Source organism: Myxine glutinosa, chromosome 6 (genome assembly GCF_964187855.1).
Source record: "Myxine glutinosa chromosome 6, kmMyxGlut1.1, whole genome shotgun sequence".
In the NCBI taxonomy this organism is placed as follows: Eukaryota; Metazoa; Chordata; class Myxini; order Myxiniformes; family Myxinidae; genus Myxine; species Myxine glutinosa.
Window position 1 is genome coordinate 92,377,584 of NC_136266.1, and position 19,966 is coordinate 92,397,549.

General features: G+C 45.6%; 1 protein-coding gene across 2 annotated transcripts in view; it reads left to right on the forward strand.

The window, feature by feature from the left end:
- Positions 1-19,966, forward strand: part of LOC137430078 (chloride channel protein 2) — a 183,094-nt gene that overhangs the window by 32,452 nt on the left and 130,676 nt on the right. For both annotated transcript variants that reach the window (XM_068120607.2, XM_068120606.2), the window contains exon 2: positions 17,475-17,571. In XM_068120607.2, coding sequence (XP_067976708.1) covers positions 17,515-17,571 — 57 coding nt within the window. In that variant the 5' untranslated portion in view covers positions 17,475-17,514. The remainder of the gene's footprint in view (positions 1-17,474; positions 17,572-19,966) is intronic.

A 19,966-nucleotide genomic window follows, 5' to 3' on the forward strand; every position in this document is an offset into this window, starting at 1 on the left:
GTGTGCGCGAGAAAGGTGTGTGACGGACAGGTGCATGAGGAAAGAGTGCGCTGTCAGAAGTAAGGAAGAGTGTCCACCTGTGGTGAGTGTTACAGAGGGTGTAACGGGAGAGTGTGCGCGAGAAAGGTGTGTGACGGACAGGTGCATGAGGAAAGAGTGCGCTGTCAAGAGTAAGGGTGAGTGCGCTGTCAGGAATGGAGGTGAAAGTAGTGGGAGTGACATGGAGCGTGAGTTAGTTGTGACAGGTGAGCGAGGATGTACACCTGGGATGGAAGGATGCACACCTAGAATGGTAGAGCGTGAGTGGGAATGCACGCTGGAGTTGGTGGTGAGGCACGTGGTTGGGTGTGCGAATGAGGGCACACCTGTGATTGTCACAGAGGAGGTGACCGAGGAGGGGGCGCGAAGAGGTGTTTTGGTGAGGTGTGCGACCAACGAATGTGTGCCAAAGTGTTCGGTGGTCAGGTGTGTGACCAAGGCTGTGAGTGGAATGGGTGCGCCTGGGTGTGTAAGGAACGGTACGAGGAGCATGGAAACGGCTGGATGTGTGAGCAAGGAACGGGCTGCGGGGTGTAAGCATGCAGGTGAAGCATCGACGTTACACGGGTTAGAGGTTAGAGCGACTTTTAGCCGAAGCGGGCCCTCGGTGCGTGCCGGGCCTCGCTTTGAACGGCCGCGTCCGGGCTCCACTAGGCGGAGCTGGCAGCCCGATAGAAAGGGTCGTCATGGCGACCACGTTTTGTTGAGACGTGCCGGCAGGTCGAGATCGGGACATTGGATGGCTCCACGCCGAGGTGATGCATGGGATCTCGGCCCGGGTAAGCCCCCGTCCCTGTCCCGAATGCCGGACGCATCCAGCCGCAGGCACAAAACAACCAGCATTCATTGTTTGGCTTTACGAAGCCGGGCTTTGGACGGGAATTGGCGCACCGAGAGGTATTAGTGAGTAGACTGGGTGATGAGGTTAGTGTTTTGGCCCCAAAATTGGAGAAAAACAAAATTTGATGATTGGCAAGGGATTGGCAGTAGTGATTGGCAGATGATGGGCAGTGATTGGCAAATTTTTAATTTGTTGAAATTTGACGTGCAAAATTGATAGTGAGAGACCCCCGATGTGGTGGGATGGCAAATCCACCATCCTTCCCATGGGGGGGCAAATGCGCTATAGCTTATGGGGTGTATGGCAGTGAAAACTAGCCCGGGGGGGTTAGGATATTGTGTGTAGGGATCTAGCGAAGATTGACATTAGGTGACGTTAAGTTTAGTTAGTGACTGATACCTGTAGTGGGGACGCAGGTAGATTAGTGTGGATGATAATGACGTGGGAGCGCAATAGTTTAAAGGGACGACTGGGAAGCGCAAGTTTCAGAAGGGAGTAGTTAGCTGAGATGATGCCGTGTGTGTGAGGATGGAACAGGTGTGATTGCACAGGTGTGCAATTGGACAGGTGTGTGGAGCAGTGTATGAGTAGTGAGTGTTGTGGATCAGCGCGAATGCGCTTGGGGAGAGAAGGGTGCCGGTGGCACCAGGTGTGAGAGCACAGGTGTGCAGGTACAGGTGTGTGGAGAGAGTTGGAGTGAGTGGTACGGAGTGGTGTGCATGGTGCGAAGGTGTGGATGGGGGAAGAGTGGACCCCTTTCACGAGCACCCGGGGCGGGTAGTGTAAGTGTTAGGTAGAGGGTGCAGGTAAATTGTGGTTGGATATTGGCATTTGTGGTGCGGTTGCAGAATGGTGTTGTGAATGGGTGCATTAGTGTTGTGGAAATGGCTGGGCGTGTAGCCTGTTAGTGTGTGTAGTTGGTTGGGCACTCCACCACTGTGAGGATGTCGGCCAGGTGAGGCCGCAGGTGGGCTCTGGGAGCCGGTAGTTGTGAGTGGGTGCCTGAGGATCCCGGGTGTGGATCGGGCAGCCCAGTGCCAGAGAGGGCACGGAGTGGGGAGAGAGCCAGAGGGCCTTCCCCTGGTAGTTAGGTTAGGGTAAGGAGCAGGTAAGCTCGGAGGCAACTGCAGTGGTGGAGGTGTGCAGGTGGGTAGACCCACTGGGAGAGGTACACGCCGCAGCCCAGAAATTGTGCGAGGGCACCGGGAGATGAATCGGGGGAGTGAGACCCCAAATTGAAGAGCACCACAGTTTGGCCAATGGGAATTGGTTTTTAGAACCCATAGTGTAAGAGGGCCAATGGTTTGGCCGGAGAGAGACCCCGGGTAGTGTAAAGTTGTTAAAGTCATTTAGGAGATAGTTAGGATTGATGAACCTGTCGCACCATACGCAGCCACTTACCTGTGGTGATGATGATGACTCCACACCTGTGTTTTCTTTGTTTGTGTTGCAGAAATGAGAATTGCTGTTGGATTTGTGAGACGCATCACGACGTGGATGAGACATTGGGGTGATTCCATCTCTCCCTCCCTAGGAGGGACTGATGATGAATTGGTGATGGCAAATTTTGATGTTGAGTTGAAAATGGCAAATTTGATTGGTTAGGAGGGAGAGAAGACGAATTTGGTATATGGGAGGAACGGGGAAGACAGTAGGGATGTTTGTGGATTTGTAAAGTAGATGTTTATGGGTAGTGTTGTGTTTTGTTGATACAGTAAGGGGTAAGGGAGGGGCCATGTAGGTTACCTGGTGGGGGGGGGCGTACGGTAGGAACGTACCTGTCTCACCTGGTTCCCATGTGCCCCCAGTGTGCATCACCTTGCATTGCGTGCACTTTTGCGCCCTTACCACCTTGCTCACTTGTCTTGTTTTTGTCTCCCACCTCCGAGGATCTGGCTTTGGGGTAGAGAGAGAGGAGAGAGAGGTGCTGGCGACGCAGTTGTGGGCCTGCACTTTCGCTGTTCGCTGCTTGGATCGGTACACCATAAGGACCGCAATGTTTGTGGCCACCCACAATGGACCGCAGTTCGTTTGCGGCCAAGCACCACCCGGGGATGGACCTATGGGTCAACGTGGCACCTATGCCATACAGGTGAACCACTTTTAAGTAACACCAAGTGCACCACAAGAAGAGCAAGAGACACCTGCAGGGTTAGGGGTTGTTGAAGTTATTTTTATTCCAATGAACAATGGTGACTGCACCGATTGGTGGTGGGGTGGTGCTTTTGATGCTGGGACAGAGTGCTCTGCACGTTATTAAAGGCCGTCGGCCACAGAGCACTCGTGGGTTGGTGTATCGATGTTGGCAAGCGCGCTCTCTCTATGCATAACATCTGCATGTGTTCCTCCAAAGACAGGTCCTGGATCGTAGTGTAAATATCAGCGTAGTCTTGTAAATAATGCTCCCTACCGGCTGTATGTTTAGTTTGAGAATTCTTTCCGGATTCGGTTATCCTGTGGGTGTGTTTCTGTGAGGAGAAGGGTGCAACGTCGCAGGGGGACATATTTACTCATTTGTGAATATCTGTAAAACTGTCGCACTCAGGGTAGAGTTAATAGTAGAGGGAACTACATTGCGTGCCACACTAAAGTAGGTAAAAATTTATCGGGTCGGGACGCCCCGAGGGTAGAGAAGGGTGCAATGTTGCGAATATGGAATTTGGCCTCCATATCCGCTTGTAAATATTCCCCTATCTTCTCCGATACTCCCCAACTCTCCCCTTACCCCATTCCCTAGTCCCATTGTCTGTAAACAACACCCATTAGAGCCGATCTTCCCCTTCATTCCCCCATTAAATGTCGTGCCCAGGTCCCCCGCACCACACGTAGACCATTATAGGACATCTTGCTAGTTATTCTTAATCTATGTCAGTTAAGGACTTGTTTCCATTAATTATGACTCTTCGTTGCACCAGAATGTGATGATATGGCACCAGTAGGAGTTTAGGACCTTCCCATACCTCCCCGCATCTCTTCCCATCATCTCAAGCTCCAACAACAACCACAACAACAGCGGCTTTGCGTCCTCACTCCGGCTCGGTTGGCCGCCATTGAACATGTGCTCGACGGGGTTACCCAGAAGGGGGCTCCCTGTCGGCCCCTCGTCAAGGGCGGAGCCGGTAACCCCCGCACCCAATGAGAAGCCATGGGCCGATGCCATATGGGGCGGAGCTAACGAGCGAGGGCGTGTCACTCCCCGCCGGATATACGCGGCCCCGCGCCGGACGTGACGTGAGATGCGCCCCGAGCTTGAGACGACAAGACGCCACCCTCCCGAGCGCTGAGCGACCTCCCCGGCATCTCCACCAAAGTCGCGACCCACGAGCGCTGAGAGACCTCCTGCATCTGTTGGGCCGCGCCATCCTGTCCCTGAGCACAAGGTGCACCTTGTGCTGGCCATCGACTGCCGCTTTCCTTGCCATCAAATCCCGAGTGAGTCAGTTTTTGTCCTGTTTCTCTGTGGTCTGTCGGGAATAATATAAGGTTGTGTCTAAGTGCCCACCTTCCTATGTTTCCCTCTTGTCCCTGTAATCTAACCTTTTCCGCCTTAATATAACCTCCTCCGGAGGTCTTGAGAACTGAACCCTTGGTGTCGTATTGTGTGATTATAATCCAGCCGGGTGTCTTCTTTTCCTATTGAGCCAGCATAGCGCGGCTTCGTCGACGTTCGAGTACAATCGGGTAACTTGTACGGATACGGCGGCCATCCCGCTCGGCCCACCATACCATCAAAGTCGTATCTGTAACAATATTTATGTTTAGACAATAATTCAATGGTTGGTAGGTAGGAAGAAAATAAATACATGTTTCATATTTGTTGAAAAAAAGTTAAATTCTAATCACTCAAAATTTGTTTCTTCCTTCTGTTTAATGCAGATGCCGGGACAGACATGAACGAACTTGACGATGGTCCAGTTGTAGTTAGTGAAAGCAGTGGAGAGCCCAGCAGAAAGAGAATGTTGCGTTCCTCAGATGCAAACAGCAGCCAAAGAGATTGGAGCAGGCGACATATGTTTCCTGAAGAGTGCATTTTCTGCCATAGCAACCAATACAAGCGCAGTCACATCTCAGGAAAGAGGTCAATGGTAAGGCTAGTAAAATGTGAACTCATCAGTGGAGGTCAACTTCTAAAGGCTGCAAAAGCAAAAGAGGATGTACAAATGCTGCATCAAATAGAAGGGGAGGACTTGGTTGCCAGGGAGCTTCAGTACCATCATGGCTGCTACAAGAACTACACAAGATTTTTGAGTAAACCTGGCAAGCCATTGACCCCAGTTCAAAATGGCTATATTGATGCTTTTGACAAATTCAGCCAAAACACCATCAGAAAGCGTCTAATTATAGGCAAAGAAATTCTTACATTGAGTAAACTCAATAAGATATTTATCCGCGCCATTACAGATGTCAGCGGCATCGATGCACCACATCGAACATGGCATCTGAAGACGCGACTACAGAAAAGCTTTCCACAGTTAGTCTTCATCAAAGCCAAAAGTAGAAACATGAGTGACATTGTGTTTAGTGAGTGTCTATCAGCAGAATATTTGGCCGAGGACTTGGTAGACGATACAGCAGGGAGTTTAACAGATGACAGCACAGATAATGAAGAGGAGAGTATACCAACTGTTTCAGAATCCAAAGTACCACCCACAAATGACGACTTATGCATGCTGTATAGCGCTGCACTTATCATAAAGGCTGCTGTCTCCAATAAGCCATCTTCACCACCACCATGGCCACCTACTTCTGACGACCTAACAGAAGATAAAGTAAAGGCAGAGGTTGCTTTTCAACTGTTCAACTTCCTTGCTTGGCTGATAGGTGTATCCAGTGAGCCGGATGGTGCAGACTTTGTAGAAGTTCCAGATGACAAACAAAGAAGGCTGCTATCAATTTCGCAAGATATAATTTTCTTGGCCTCAAAAGGAAAACGACCCATGCCAAAGCATTATGCAGTAGCAACCACGATCCGCCACCTGACAGGTTCCGCCAGCGTAATAGGGATTATAAATGGGCTAGGGCATTGCATTTCACAGACAACCTTAATGGAGTACAATACGGCTCTTGCACAGCGTTTTAGTGAAAATTTTAGTGAAAAGGAGGTCTAGAAACAATATCACAATCAATTTTTTTCATTTTACTCCTCAAACTATCCAGAAATAAAAGAAAATGCAGTAACGTATAGTTGATGAATATATATTTACTTGCATTTTCATCAAGTGCGCGTTAAAAATTAATGAGCACCCCTGGTGTCTGGGGACATGGTGTTTCTTGTTCAGGAGCACATCCCCAACCCATCTATAGCAATTTTAAGTAATCCCCTGCGTTGTTGCACGAAATTGTCAAATTGAGCACATTTTAGCCCTATGCCTCATGGCCTATCTGTATGTATGTCCCTCGCAAACATCCACTAATCAGAGCCTCTTTCTCTTTTCCTTTTTTTTTTGAACGTTAAAGGCTCCAGTCACGCACTTATCATCCTCATCGAGGCCAGGCCTTAAAATAAACAAACAAACAAAAAATAACTGAAGAAATAGAGAAGTGAAGAGAAGTAAAAATTATCTTAGATAATTATCTATGAGTTCTTAAGTAACCTGAAAACCTGTCTTTTAAAAATGTGGTATCAATTAATAATTAGTTGAGAAAAAAGTGGGGGTTAATTTACAGGAGCTGTAAGCCGTATAAAAAAAGAAAAAAGAAAATAAAAAAAGAATACATAAAAATAATAAAGAATATATAAAAATAAAAAAGAATATATAAAAATAAAAAAGAATATATAAAAATAAATGAAAAAATTAAGAAAAATAAAAAATAAATTATAAAAAATAAAAAAATAAAGTATTTTGGGGCGGGGTTAGGAAGCATGGCAGAGTAATTTTTTTACCAAATGTTTTAAAACATAAAGTTTTGTTTTAAAACAACATATTAGTGTGTGAATAATAGTAGTGTTAATATATATGTCCTAGAAAAAGAAAGAAATCAAATGAATTATAGGGGGAGTGGGAAATACATGAGAAGGTAAATGTTTCTAGAGCTTAGCGGTGAAGGGAGAGAGACAAACATCATACCGGCCCACCCTTGAGTTGCCAATGGCCACACAATAATCATGTGACGTAATGGTTTTCAAGTATTCCATGGAGAATTTTGTGTCGTACCGAAAGGATAATTTTCTTCCACCCCTCTAAGTTGTATGCATTACTGATTATGTTTTCCATTTCCTAATCTCCTTTCTTGAGTCCTCCACGGTTGATTAAAATAACCTTTTGGTTGAAGAATTTTTTTCTATAGTTGTCTTACTTTTTTCCTTGAGCAGACTTGTGCCACTTGGTAAGCTCATTGCAATGATGTATGTGCAAATATAACATACTTTATATTTGGGTTCATTTTAGATCATATAAAAACAATTCGCCACATTTGTCATCGCTAATGATCCTCTCCTTCCCCTCATCATCTATTTGGGCATTCTGACCTGATTTAGTGTCATTTTTGTTGTTGCTCGAGTGGAGATGCAACATATACTTGATGGGACCAATATTTCAAAGTGTGGGCTCGGCAAAGAGCATGAAGGTTATGTGACAGAGACGAATGGCAACGTACAAACAGCGGGACTTTAACCGATGGACTTAACCGATGGAAGAAGGAGATGACCACTCCTTTTGCATCTTCAGATGCCTGGGGCTGCTGAAGGAGCTTCCTTGGCTATTGGGCACAATACTGGACAGGTCGCAACTCCGACGCAGACTACTCGAATGGCTCATTCTTCCCAGTAAGCTGGTACTCATTTTGCTGACATCAGAAGGATGACGAGCTGAGTCAACCCACATGGTGTTAATTCAACGGCACGACAGTGGTTTGAACTCAGGACCTTGGGTTCTCAAGGCAGCAACCTTAACCATTAAGCCAACGCCATTCATGCACTGCAAAGGGTGAGTGAAAAGCAAAGAATGATGAAAAAAAGGAACATATAGTAACATGTTGTACCATGTAAAAGACCAAGTCTCGGTCTCATCAGTGCATGGCCTTGCCAAGGTCGAGACAAGCACAAACCTGAAATTGAAACAACAGCCAAAGTAAGTACATACAAGAAAACACAGGAACATATTTACGATACGATAACAGTACAGGGAACAAAAGAAAAGTTTGACAAGGCAAATCTGGTACTGTGTGTGCACTTAGCTTTTGAAGTTCTAATCCTAACTCTAATTCTAACTGCGTGCACTTGCTAATAAACTGCAACTGGAATGTTTTTCATTTTTATTTCTAAGTGCCTTATATCTATTTATAAGGTTTGTGGATTTTTTTTCAAAGAGCTTTAATGTTTCTTGTTTGACATACTGCTCGTTTAATGTCAGTCGTGTCATTACGATACATTTTCCTACGTGCATTTGCAGACACTTGTGACCTATCCAGCTCGTGATCATATCTGGTCCTCTTTTGTCATGTTTTGTTTTCTTCAAAGATTTTAGTGCATTTTTTGAGGACCATATTCCTCCTCCTTTTCCCATTTTTGTTGATACCTGTCACAGGATTTTACTTAGTCCGGTACCATTCTTTATGTGGAAAGGCTTCTCTAACATGTATTTTACTTACTAACCTCCATTTTCACTGATGTACCCAATCCAATCCTTCTCAAAAGGAAAGTATTTGATGGTATAAGTTCAATTTTTTATTCATTAATTATATATGATTGGTAAATGTTATGGATTAGCTACTATAACACTTCATATTAGCTGCTCATGTATAGTTTCCATTGAGTTGTTGTGATCACAATTTTTTGAAGATTCAGATCAAAGTGAATTAAAGATTTCAAATGACAAACTTTGTTTCTTCTTACCCAAACTAGGCTGTATTGATAAGTCAGCATTGTTATAATAGTATGAAACACAGGTGGAGGTTTTGAGTAAATTGTTGATGCTCATAACATCCTTATCGTGTAAGAGCTAGGCCACACTTGATTAGACTATATATCGAGCACAAAAGCTTCAGTGATATTAGAGGAATTCACCATCAGCCCTTATACAGAAAACCCAATACAAGACCGAGGCTCATGTACGAGATAACATTAAACACAAAAAATATAAACAGACACATAAAACATATAATAAAGGGAGCAGGAGCCAATATGGGGAGAGGGAGGGAAGCACACAAGCACAACAACAGTAGAGAACAGGGACATCGGGAGATCTGTGGAAGGGAGAGGGCTGGGGGTTTGGGGGTGGGGGCGGGGAGAATACACGGTATAAAACAAGTTGACACTACTAGGAATTGGAAGAGGTGGATTTGTTGTACTGTGGACAAGTTCAGTTATTGTCCCCCGTCGCACCGCGGAGCGAAAGGGGGACTATGGTTTTCCCGTGCGTACATGTGTGTGTGCGTAAGTGAAGGACCGCATTCGAATTTGGTGTGTGGGTGCAACCCACGTCAAAATCCAAGATGGCCGCCGCCATGTATGTCTGAACCTTATGAGCGAAATATCTTGAAAAATAAACGAACTACTAACTTCTAATCTGGTGTGTAGGTGTATCTACGCATAAGGGAGAATGCTATTGAAAATTGGGTTGCCACGTCAAAATCCAAGATGGCCGCCTTGCGTCTTCCACTTTGTCAAGTCACATCACTTCAACGACGGGGGACCTAGGCGTAACGCTTGTTTCAGTTGTACTCTGGACAAATCCTCAGCTAGTTGTATAATTAGGATTACCTGGGATCACTGGGCTGTGGACAGACCACAGCGATGATTGAACAAATGGCCTCCTCCTATTTTAAGTTTCCTTGTATTTTATTAGATAATGTAGTGGTATTGGCATTGTCCTTCAACATCGCCAAGGCCAAATCGTGTCGACTAATCATTGTATCGTGTTTGTTCAAACCTACGAGGCTGCTCCTAATTACCTCTGCCACCAAAGGTGGATGGAGGTTACGTTTTCAACCCTGTCTGTCTGTTTGTGAACAAGATATCTCACCTGTCACACAGATTTTGGTGAAGATCTGGATTCGGATCCGGCTGATAGAATTTCTTAAGTGATTCTTCACCATTGGGAGATAGGGCAAAAACGATATATAGCAGGATACCTCAAAAAGTTGTGAACGGAGTTGGACGAAACTTGGTGGACCGGTTGGGTGTGTGACGCGGACGATTCGATAGGATTTTGGTGAAGATCTGAATATGGATTCGGATATGAGAATTTTTAAAAAAAAGTGATTCTTCACCATTGGGAGATATGGCCAAAAACGATATACAGCAGAATATCTCAAAGTTGTGGACGGCTGATTCTGATTAACTGTGATTCTGTATTGTGATTTTCTGGTCTACTCTGGGATATAAAACGTAAACTGTTCACCTAGCAGAGGTATGCTCTCTACTGAGTGCCGTTCTCGTTCAAAATTAGCTTTTACTTCTCGTTGATGACTATTGTGTTCAACACAAGGTTAAGTCTGTCATGTAATAGTGTTTATCCCCTCGCTGATATCGAATTGTGAATTTTCTTCTCGTTGTGATTCATCAACCATAAACTGCTCTTTTTATTTGTTTTTCCCACCAGCTACCTACATTCCTTTTCCTTTCTCTTTACTTGGAGTGCTCGGAAATTTCAAAAATTTCTCCTTTCTTATCTCTCTCTGCAGGTCTTTAACCATTTCATTACCTCTGCCACCGAAGGTGGATAGAGGTTATGTTTTCACCTTTGCCTGTCTGTGAACAGGACATCTCAAAGCATGATGAACAGATTTGGACGAAATTTGGTAGACTGGTTAGAGAGAGGCAGTAACACGAGGACACACACATGCTCCTCCAGTAACCCCCTCCTGGTTAAATGTGCAAAATGCAGGGTAACTGCCCACATCAACTCTTTTGTGGAACTTCCTCTTGAAGGCTGTTTAATGACACTCTTCCCTCCAAGGCTTGAAGCCAGCAGACGATCTTCGTGTCATCCTCTATCTCTAACCTAGATCCTTTCTACCCCCATTAGCTGTACCTCACTCAACTTTTGCAGGTTATTGTGTTTCCTCCTCTCGTCTTTCTCCTCTATTTTCTTGCTTGCTCATTCCCTTGGTAGTTGTGTCCAACTGTTGCCCCAATACTCCACTATCACTTCATTGTTTTTTTTTTTACCCTTTTCCACATTGCTCTTCCATGAGCCTCGATCGTGTTTGCAATAACATATCCTGAGGGTTACGAATGCTGGTTTTTCACATGCTACTGAAAACTTAAATCTCTAAATCATCGTAATGTTACAAAATATATATTTTTTACAATAAAAAGTGGGAACACCACTGCAACACACCGACTCCTCTGTGTACATACTTCTGTTGGAAAATACTCTTACTCTATCAATTCAAAATTTAGGCCATAAATAGAATAATAATTGTACGTAAATGTTAATTATTATATGGTAGTTTAAGTTATTGTGAATATTTCTGGTGACATGGGCTGGGTTAGTGGTGAGCAGAATGAGAGAAGCTGAAGTTGAGTAAACCTGAGTCGTTTGCTTATGTATGAAGTAGCGACTGCTTTTATTCATTCACCCTTTGTTCTTATATTTAACATCAACCAATATATTTAACTCAGTATCTTTAACAACAGATTCTTTTTTGTTGTCTATCCATTTACTCACTGTCCGCTAATGCCAAGTGGACATCCACCATCTAAATCAGAAACCCTCCAAAACAGTTATACAATCAGTATTTGAGAACACGTTTTATGTGACTCTTATTATGAAATTACGTGATCGTTTGTTATTACTTTATGAAAAAATATTCTTTGTTTAAAACGCAATGTGTTTTCGGAATAGTTTTATTCTAAATATGATCAATAAAGGTCCAATTTAATTCAGGATTGCTGGGCGGGCGTTTGCTATTTGCTGTGGCTTCAGGGAGCAATGAATGAACAATGGATAACCCTCCAATCAATGTCTTGTGAGAAAAGTCAAACAAGTTTAATATCCTCCTTGGGAAATATTATCGCTGTCATCTTGTACTGACCGAAACAGCTCTCACCTGCTTCTTTGTCTAGGCCGGGGCTGGGTATAGTGCTCTCGACTGACTGACCCCTGACCCTGTGCTCTTGTGTTTATTGTGTAACCGAGTGCATTTGCAACTCCCTTGTGCTGTTTCTGTGCTGGGACGAGACAAATGGCGGAAAACGGGTTTAGGCTGTTAGCTTTTGTGATTTTTCTTCTGGCGACGTCGCGCCCACTTCCCTTGAACGCTTCGGCAGTACGTCCACACGTGGGTGTTCCCATTTCTGATCCCATCGCTGTAAAAGCCTAATTACCGAGTTCGGCTTCAAATATACCACCACAACGAGAAAGATACAATAAAAGGAGGTTTGAGGTACGAACCTCGATGTTAATCGATAAAATTAGGTCAAGCTTAGCCCTCTCTAAGATCTCGGTCAGCTTTATGATGATGTGCTGCCTATCTGGGTTTGTTGGGGACATTTCCTTTTCATGTTGGAAGCCTGGTGTTGGCTTAGCGGTTAGGGTGCCGGCTTGGGATCCTAGGATCCTGAGTTCGAATCCCGGTCGATCGCTGAATTAACGCCAGGGGGGTTGACTCAGCCTGTCATCCTTCCGAGGTCGGCAAATTGAGCACCAGCTTGCTGGGATGAATGATCACGGTGTGTACCCCGATTTAGAATAGGTACACCGTATCCCCGCGCATCGTAAGAGGCGACTAAGGGTTGGCGTCAGGAAGGGCATCCGGCCATAAAAACATTGCCTCAAACAGGGAACCATGATTGTCATGGGGCCCGCAAGGCTAACCCCCGCTCTAGCGGGGAAAATGGCCTTAAAACGATCATTCATACATTCATTCATTTCCTTTTCATGTTTAAAATGGCTCTCACATACATGGATGCTGAACGTCATCGGCTATCAACAAAAGTCACACTTATAAGATTTTAACTATTTAAGTGAACAAGCCCATAGAGAATAGTTAGAATGAGATGTTAAACCTAAATAAATTCATCCCAAAGGCCTTGGATTGATGGCTTATCCGTTCAGCAATGGATATGAAGGAATAGTGCCAAATTTTCAAGGTTGCATCACTGCTGGTACTTTCACCTTTTTTCTTTTTCTTACCTAGCTGTTGCATATTTTTTTACCTGACAGTGTCCTCATCCTTCCTCCCTTCTACCATTATCCCCTTGCCTGCTCTCGCAAGGCCCCAGCTTGCTATCCGTTACAAGTTTGATGCAATTTTATTTTCTGCTTTATGGGCGCCATATGCTTTGAGCATGATTACTGGAATTGTAATACGGTACAGGTGTGTGGTAGATCAAACGGCCTCTTTCCTTTTACAGCTTTTCTCGAATAAAGTCTCAAGCAAATGTTTCAAACCAAATATGAATTCTGTTTGACGAACAATTGAACCGATAAATGATATAAAAAGAAGATAATTATTGTGGAAGTTTGATAACAGTAGACTGGAAAATAATCTTTCCACCCGGCCAAATTTGAGCACGTCAATGGCTGTGTTGAGTCAGCGCTTGTTGTCGTTTTTCTCGCTGTCAAAACCTTTTCATATTCGTCTGCATGGTGTTTCATCTCCAGCAGAGCAGCATTTGATGTTTGGTCTGTTTGAGCTCCACAGGTCGTTATATGAAAGTTAAATGTGTGAAACGAGAAAAGCGGCAACATAGAAGAGGAAGTCAAATGAAAGTTTAGTTCTGAGTATTTGTAGTTTCTGAAAGCTGAGCCAAATACGTTAATTAGCAGTTGGAAAGCAGCTTTAACTTTTGGCGTCTCTAAACACTAACTTCTTATTCCAAACAATGACCTTTTGTAGGAGTTTTGCATTAGGTGTTTGTACGTGTTGTTGCTGCTTGCAACCGAATTGACCATGGAGTAATAAATCTGACAAGCTATCTACAAAATAACAATTGTAGTTTGGAGGGAAGGAAGGATTGATTGGCACGATCTGTTAATTTAGTGTGTGTGTGTGTGTGTGTGTGTGTGTGTGTGTGTGTGTGTGTGTGTGTGTGTGTGTGTGTGTGTGTGTGTGTGTGTGTGTGTGTGTGTGTGTGTGTGTGTGTGTGTGTGTGTGTGTGTGTGTGTGTGTGTGTGTGTGTGTGTGTGTGTGTTAGAATTGTGAGGAACAGAAATGAAAACAAAAAAAGAGATTGTTGTGTCATTTGTTGTTATCTGTACATGTGGGCTTTGGAAAGTGGAACAGAGTCTTTCCTGGTCTCGAAGTATCCACCTCCATTTCAGTAAGGGAGCACGATTCATTGACCAAGCTTTGAAGTTTTATTCTGAGGGCTCGTTTCAGGATCGTCACCGAGCTCTGGACAGCTTCCAAGCTTCCAACTATAGTTTGATTGTCGTAATATTCCCAGGGATGGTTTTTAATATCTCTAAGGTTCTTCTCTATCATTCCCATTGACCCAACTATCACTGGTACAATTTCAGTGCTCTTCAGCTTCCAATATATTTTCACTTCATTTTTGAGGTCTTGATTTCTGTGTTATTGAGGCCAAAATCGCTGGGTACTGACACATAAATTAGCAATGCCTTCTTTTCTTTTCTTTTTTACCTAAGTACTATTCAGTTGCCATGCTTTATTTTCTATGTTCACGCTCGATGGGATCATCAGGTCATTAGTTCATGAGCATTAGTTCCTGGTTTTCAATTATCGTTTTTGGTCCATGGTTCCATAAATTTTCTGGGAGTGGGATATTGAAGTTTTGCAGATGTGCCAGTGGATTACTGTACATACATTGTTGTGCCTTTGTGTGTGAATCTGTTCTGACATGAGGTTTTCTTTTTTACTTCCCGATAGGTGGCTCGTACTTTCTGTTTCTACTTTGCAAAATATATACCTGTTTGATTGACTCAGTCCTGCCATCTTCTTAAGGCCGTTGGTGTAGTGTCCTTGGTGTTGGGCATTCATTCATTCATTCTCCATCTCAGTCGAGCTGACCCCTTCTTAGCCATTCCAATGAGCCTTGTTTGTCTATGTCCAGTCTGTCTAACTTTTTTTTTCTTCACATCTCCCTGCTCTTTTGTCATTTTCTCAGTTGTCAGTCTATATCTGTTGGTATTTCACTTTATATTTTTCTTTAGTCTTTTTGTGAAATTGTTGGGGCTGTATTCGGTGCTGTTTCAGTTTAATGCGTTACATCTTCTATTCGCACTTGTCTTTGGAAATTTTTTGCTGGGTGTGTTAGGGGTGCCTTTTCTGGATTGCTCTCTTTGTGTTTGCATACAAATTGGATTCGGTTGTCATTTTAATTTTTCATGTACTCAGCCAATCCTACAGTTGTCATTCTGTGCATTTGGTTGAGTTCCATCAATCTGCTACCTTGTCTCAGCGGATACATTCTTGGGATTCATTGATTTTTTGTGGATAGTGAGGGGTTTCCTTGTTTTGATATCGAGTTTATTTGATTTCCGCTTGTGGCCAGTTTATTACTCCGCACCTGTATTGGAACACTGCTATTGCAAGTTGATTAATGACTTTGATTTTGGTTTCTTGGGGATAGGTGTTTTTTAGGATTTGCCTCGTTCTATACAGGTAAGTAACCTTTGGTATTATTTGCACATTTGTTTGTGACATATTTGGTGACCCTCTTCTACTCCAAGGTATTTGTGTGATGCTTCTTTGGTACAATTGGTATTTGGTTCCACCATTTTTGTGTGAATGAAATACTTAAATGACTCATGCTTTTTATACTGAGGTATAATTGGGGATTGATGCATAAATGTACAATGTAATGTGTATATATTGTTGTGGATATGAGAATTGTGTTTTTTTTTGTGTAATGAATTGTAAAGACCACCCTCCTTCCTCCAGTTGTTGTGTATAAAGGTAAAAGGGCGTCCCTTAGTTAGGTCATATACAATCACGTAGCCAAATCATAGATTTCCTCCTTGTTGGTAGTTATTTCCTTATTCTGTGTATTAGGTTAAGGCTCTGTTTTCCACTAGTTAACACTGCATTGCATCGAATTCAAACAAGGTAGATTCCCTGCACATCCCCCCTTTCGTCAATTGCCAACTGCATTGGGCGGTTTGCTGCATTCGCCACTGCTGCCCTTTGGCTGGGGCTCGCTCGAATCGCCCCAAGGCCTCCATTGCGCGTGCGGTCAGGTTGGGAAGGAGGGGCGTGTCTCCACCTCGTCATCGGAGGGTGGGGCCAGGAGAGCCCCTACAGCCAACCAAGCACGAGGGGTTTGGCTTGAGATGGCGAAGGAAGAGCGATCGGGGAGGTTCGTAAAGGTTAGAGGGTGGGGCTTATATAACCCGCGGGAGACGCCCCCACCTCAGATGAGTCCTGGGAAAGCACGCGACATCCCCACGGCGGCAAAAGAGACGATTAAGTTCAAGAGAGAGAGAGAACCCGTCACGCCAGACCCCCCACCAGCAGCTTTGGCTCGACCAGCAGCTTTGACTCCACCAGCAGGTTGGCTCCACCAGGCAGCTCCGACCCGTTACCCCGCGGGAACCAAGATCGGTGGCATCGGTGGCCGTCGAGGTCCAGCCCGACGTCCCGTGCGGGATCAAGCTCCAGCCAGCTCCGTGCCTTCCTCCCCTTCTCTGCCATCCCAAACCATTCCTGCCATTCCTGTCATCATCCCCCGTGTAAGTGTGCTTGTAGTCTGTCTTTTGTCTTGTCCTGGGGTATAAGTTAAGTCTGTATAAGCTAGAAATTGCACTGTGTCCTTCTGGTCCGTCCCTCTTTCTGCATTATTTTATTATCCTTCCTTCTTCCTTGGTTTCTTTTGGTTGTAAATAGTAGTAATAAATCATATTCGTATTTCCTACCTTTTGTCTTCTTCTTCTTCACATCCGTCGTCTTTGTCTTTTCCCCATTGAATACCTGTGGCACGATTTGGCCGACGTTCAGGATCGGGTTAGTCTTTGTTAACGGTTCGTGCCGCGGCTGCCATCCGCTCGGCAAATTAACATCTTATCCGCGGTCGCGAACGAAGCTGCTCACCTGCCTCTGGAGGGAGCTTGTGCAGCTTCAGGGACCACGTCGGTCAGTCACAAACGAGGGGACTAATCCCCCCTCGAGAAGGGATCCGAGGCCGACGTTGGGTTCCGTAACAATATATATATATATATATATATATATATATATATATATATATATATATATATATATATATATATATAATTTTGACAATTTTGAAGGCATTGGAATAATTGAGCAAGCCAGTGTCTGTCTTTGTTTCATTCAAATATATTTACCTGTTTTTGGAGAAAAATAATAGGAGCCATTACTTTTCAGCACACCCTCGTACAAGGTAAACTGGCTTCTGTGTTCGGAAAAGAAACTCCGTGTGTTTGTGGTCTTGGGCTGGGAAAAAATATGCAATTCCTCACATATCATTTGCTAGATTCAAGGTTGCCAAAACATAAGCAAAAGCATCCAAACAGCAATGATGATTGAGCTCAATCGGTCTGCAGTTAAATTATCTCCAGGGTTGTAGCTTTCTGCCTGTTTGGGATGGGAGGGGAGCTATAAGAGTGGTGACGGTGGTGGGTAGGGGTGGGGTTGCGTGGGTGCTTGTGGGTAATGAGTGGAGCATGGAGATAACACTACGTGACTTGTGATTCAAAAGGCTGCCCGGGTGTGTTTTTCTCTCCAGGATCGTGGGAGAGGTAACAAGTTTACATTTCCACAGAGCAATGGAGAGCGGAGAGGACCCGCAGCATGCTTCTGCACTCACATATGAGCAGACCCTGGTACGTAGAGGATTTTCCCGACAAAACTTTTGAAACGTCATCTCCAAAAAGAAATATATTTTAATTTGTTTGTTTTCAAAGGAGGGTGGGGATTGTGATCTTCTGGGAATCTTGGTTTTTATTGTCAGAAATTAAATCATAGCATTGACCATTTCCTTATTACAATTGGGAATTGATTGTTTGTGTGTTTTAAGGACATGCAGTTTTGGTTTGAAATGAAGTCTTAATTTTGTAGTATTTATGGAGGAACTCACTTGATTATCCAGCAATTTTAATTCTTTCTTCAAGTTATCTGTCATGAAATTTATATTCCTTTGTTCTTATCATTATTATTATTATTATTATTTAACACTTTCAGCACCACTATACATGAAAATGAAAAGAGAAAAACCACCTCATGGTCGCACATTTATGAAAGCACAATCGAGGTAGCATGTTTGCTCCTGAGCCGTCATTCCCAACGTGCATTCCCGATGGATTGGCTTCACAGAATCTTGTTTGGTCAGTGGTGCCTGCAGACAATAAAAAAGTATTTTAACATGACATGCTACGATACGCAGGGATCAGGGGGCCTTTTGCGTTTTCGTGTTAGAAGGCTGATGCAATGCACAATTATTTCGAACATAGAAGAGCGAATGCACAAACGGAATCGAGTGAGTATGCCATCATATTATATTGTACACATCAATAAAACAAATTGGTGTTGGTGTAGGATATGTCGTATCGTTTAGTTGTGAATTACTTTGTTAGCCATCTTATTCCTGTGAATATTAATACAAAGACGTGTGGCGGACACAAAAGCCCACTGGCGTGGTGACATCATTCCACGCACCAAGTGGGCGGTGGCCACGCCCGAGGGGTAGGCGTGGCCTCATGATATACCCCGGGCGACCAGCCCGGAGAAGTTCAGTGTTACAGTGTAGTCTTACAATAAAGACGTTTATATGTTACCGCTTGTCCGCTTCCTCCTTGCTCACAAGCAGCGCGCGTAACGCCGCGCTTTACTGGTGACCCTCAACGTTGGATCTGCCGTAGCGATCCTTCCACACGCAACGACAAGTCAATGGCGATTAAACTTCCCGAATTTTGGGAGGCCCAGGCCGAGGTCTGGTTCGTTCAAGCCGAAGCCCAATTTCAGCTTCGGCGCCTCACCAACGACGACCTGCGCTACTGCCATGTCGTCGCCTCCCTCGGGCCCGGCACGGCCGCTCGAGTTGTGTCCGTCCTTCGCCACCCACCGGACGGCCACAAGTACGAGGCACTCAAGCGGCTACTCCTAGCCACGTTCAGCCTCACGGACGACGCACGGGCCGACCGCCTCCTGGATCTCCCCGAGCTCGGTGAGACGTGCCCGTCGGTCCGAATGGACCATATGCTGTCACTGTTGGGCGACGAAGCCCCCGGTTCGCTATTCCGGGCGCTTTTCCGTCGCCAACTTCCAGCGCAGGTTCGCCTCGCGTTGGCCGGGACCGGGCTAACGGAACCCCGAGCATTGGCGGCCGAGGCGGACAAGTACTTCGCCGCTTCGGACACAGGGGCGAGCGTTGGCGTGGCCGTCACGGCCTTCGACGCTGCTGTTCCACAGCATCATCTTCTACAGCACGCTGAGTTTCAGCAGCATGCTGATACGCACCTCGTGAACGCCGCCACGCCCCGCCCACCGCCGCGGAGAAAACCGCCACCGCGGGGAAACCCGTCGACTCCACCGGCCTGGCGGAGCCAGCCGCGCTCCTCCAGCTCCACCACCTGGTGCTGGTTCCACGCCAAGTTCGGCCACGAAGCTCGGCGGTGTCATCCGCCGTGCTCCTTCAACGGGTCGGGAAACGCCCGGGCCGGCGCTCAATTGTGGCGATGAGCGCCGGCCGTTCGAGCAGCCTGCTGTTCATAACGGACACCTTCTCCGGGCGCCGTTACCTGTGCGACACGGGAGCACAGGTGAGTGTCATTCCCGCCGGCACGTCAGATAAGCACGCCGCGGGTGGGGGCCCCGCGCTGCTTGCCGCGAACGGGACGCCCATCCGTACGTACGGAAAACGCTGCCTCTCTCTGCGGTTTGGAGGGCAGGTTTTCCGATGGACGTTCGTCACCGCCGACGTGCCCATGGCACTGCTTGGCGCGGACTTCCTGTGCGCTAATGGGCTCCTGGTCGACGTCAAGCGCAGACGGCTTGTCCAGGCCGAGACGTTCAGCTCGCTCGCATGTGCGTTGCCCAGCTCAACGAGCGGCTTGCCAAGCGGCTTGCCGAACGATTCGGTTCCGGCCACGTTGGTCTGTACGCTTCCGGCAGCGGACGCATTCACCCGCCTCCTCGCCGGCTTCCCGGCCCTCACGCGGCCCACCTTCTCGGCGGGGGCCGTCAAGCACGGGGTGGCCCATCACATCCCCACCGTCGGGC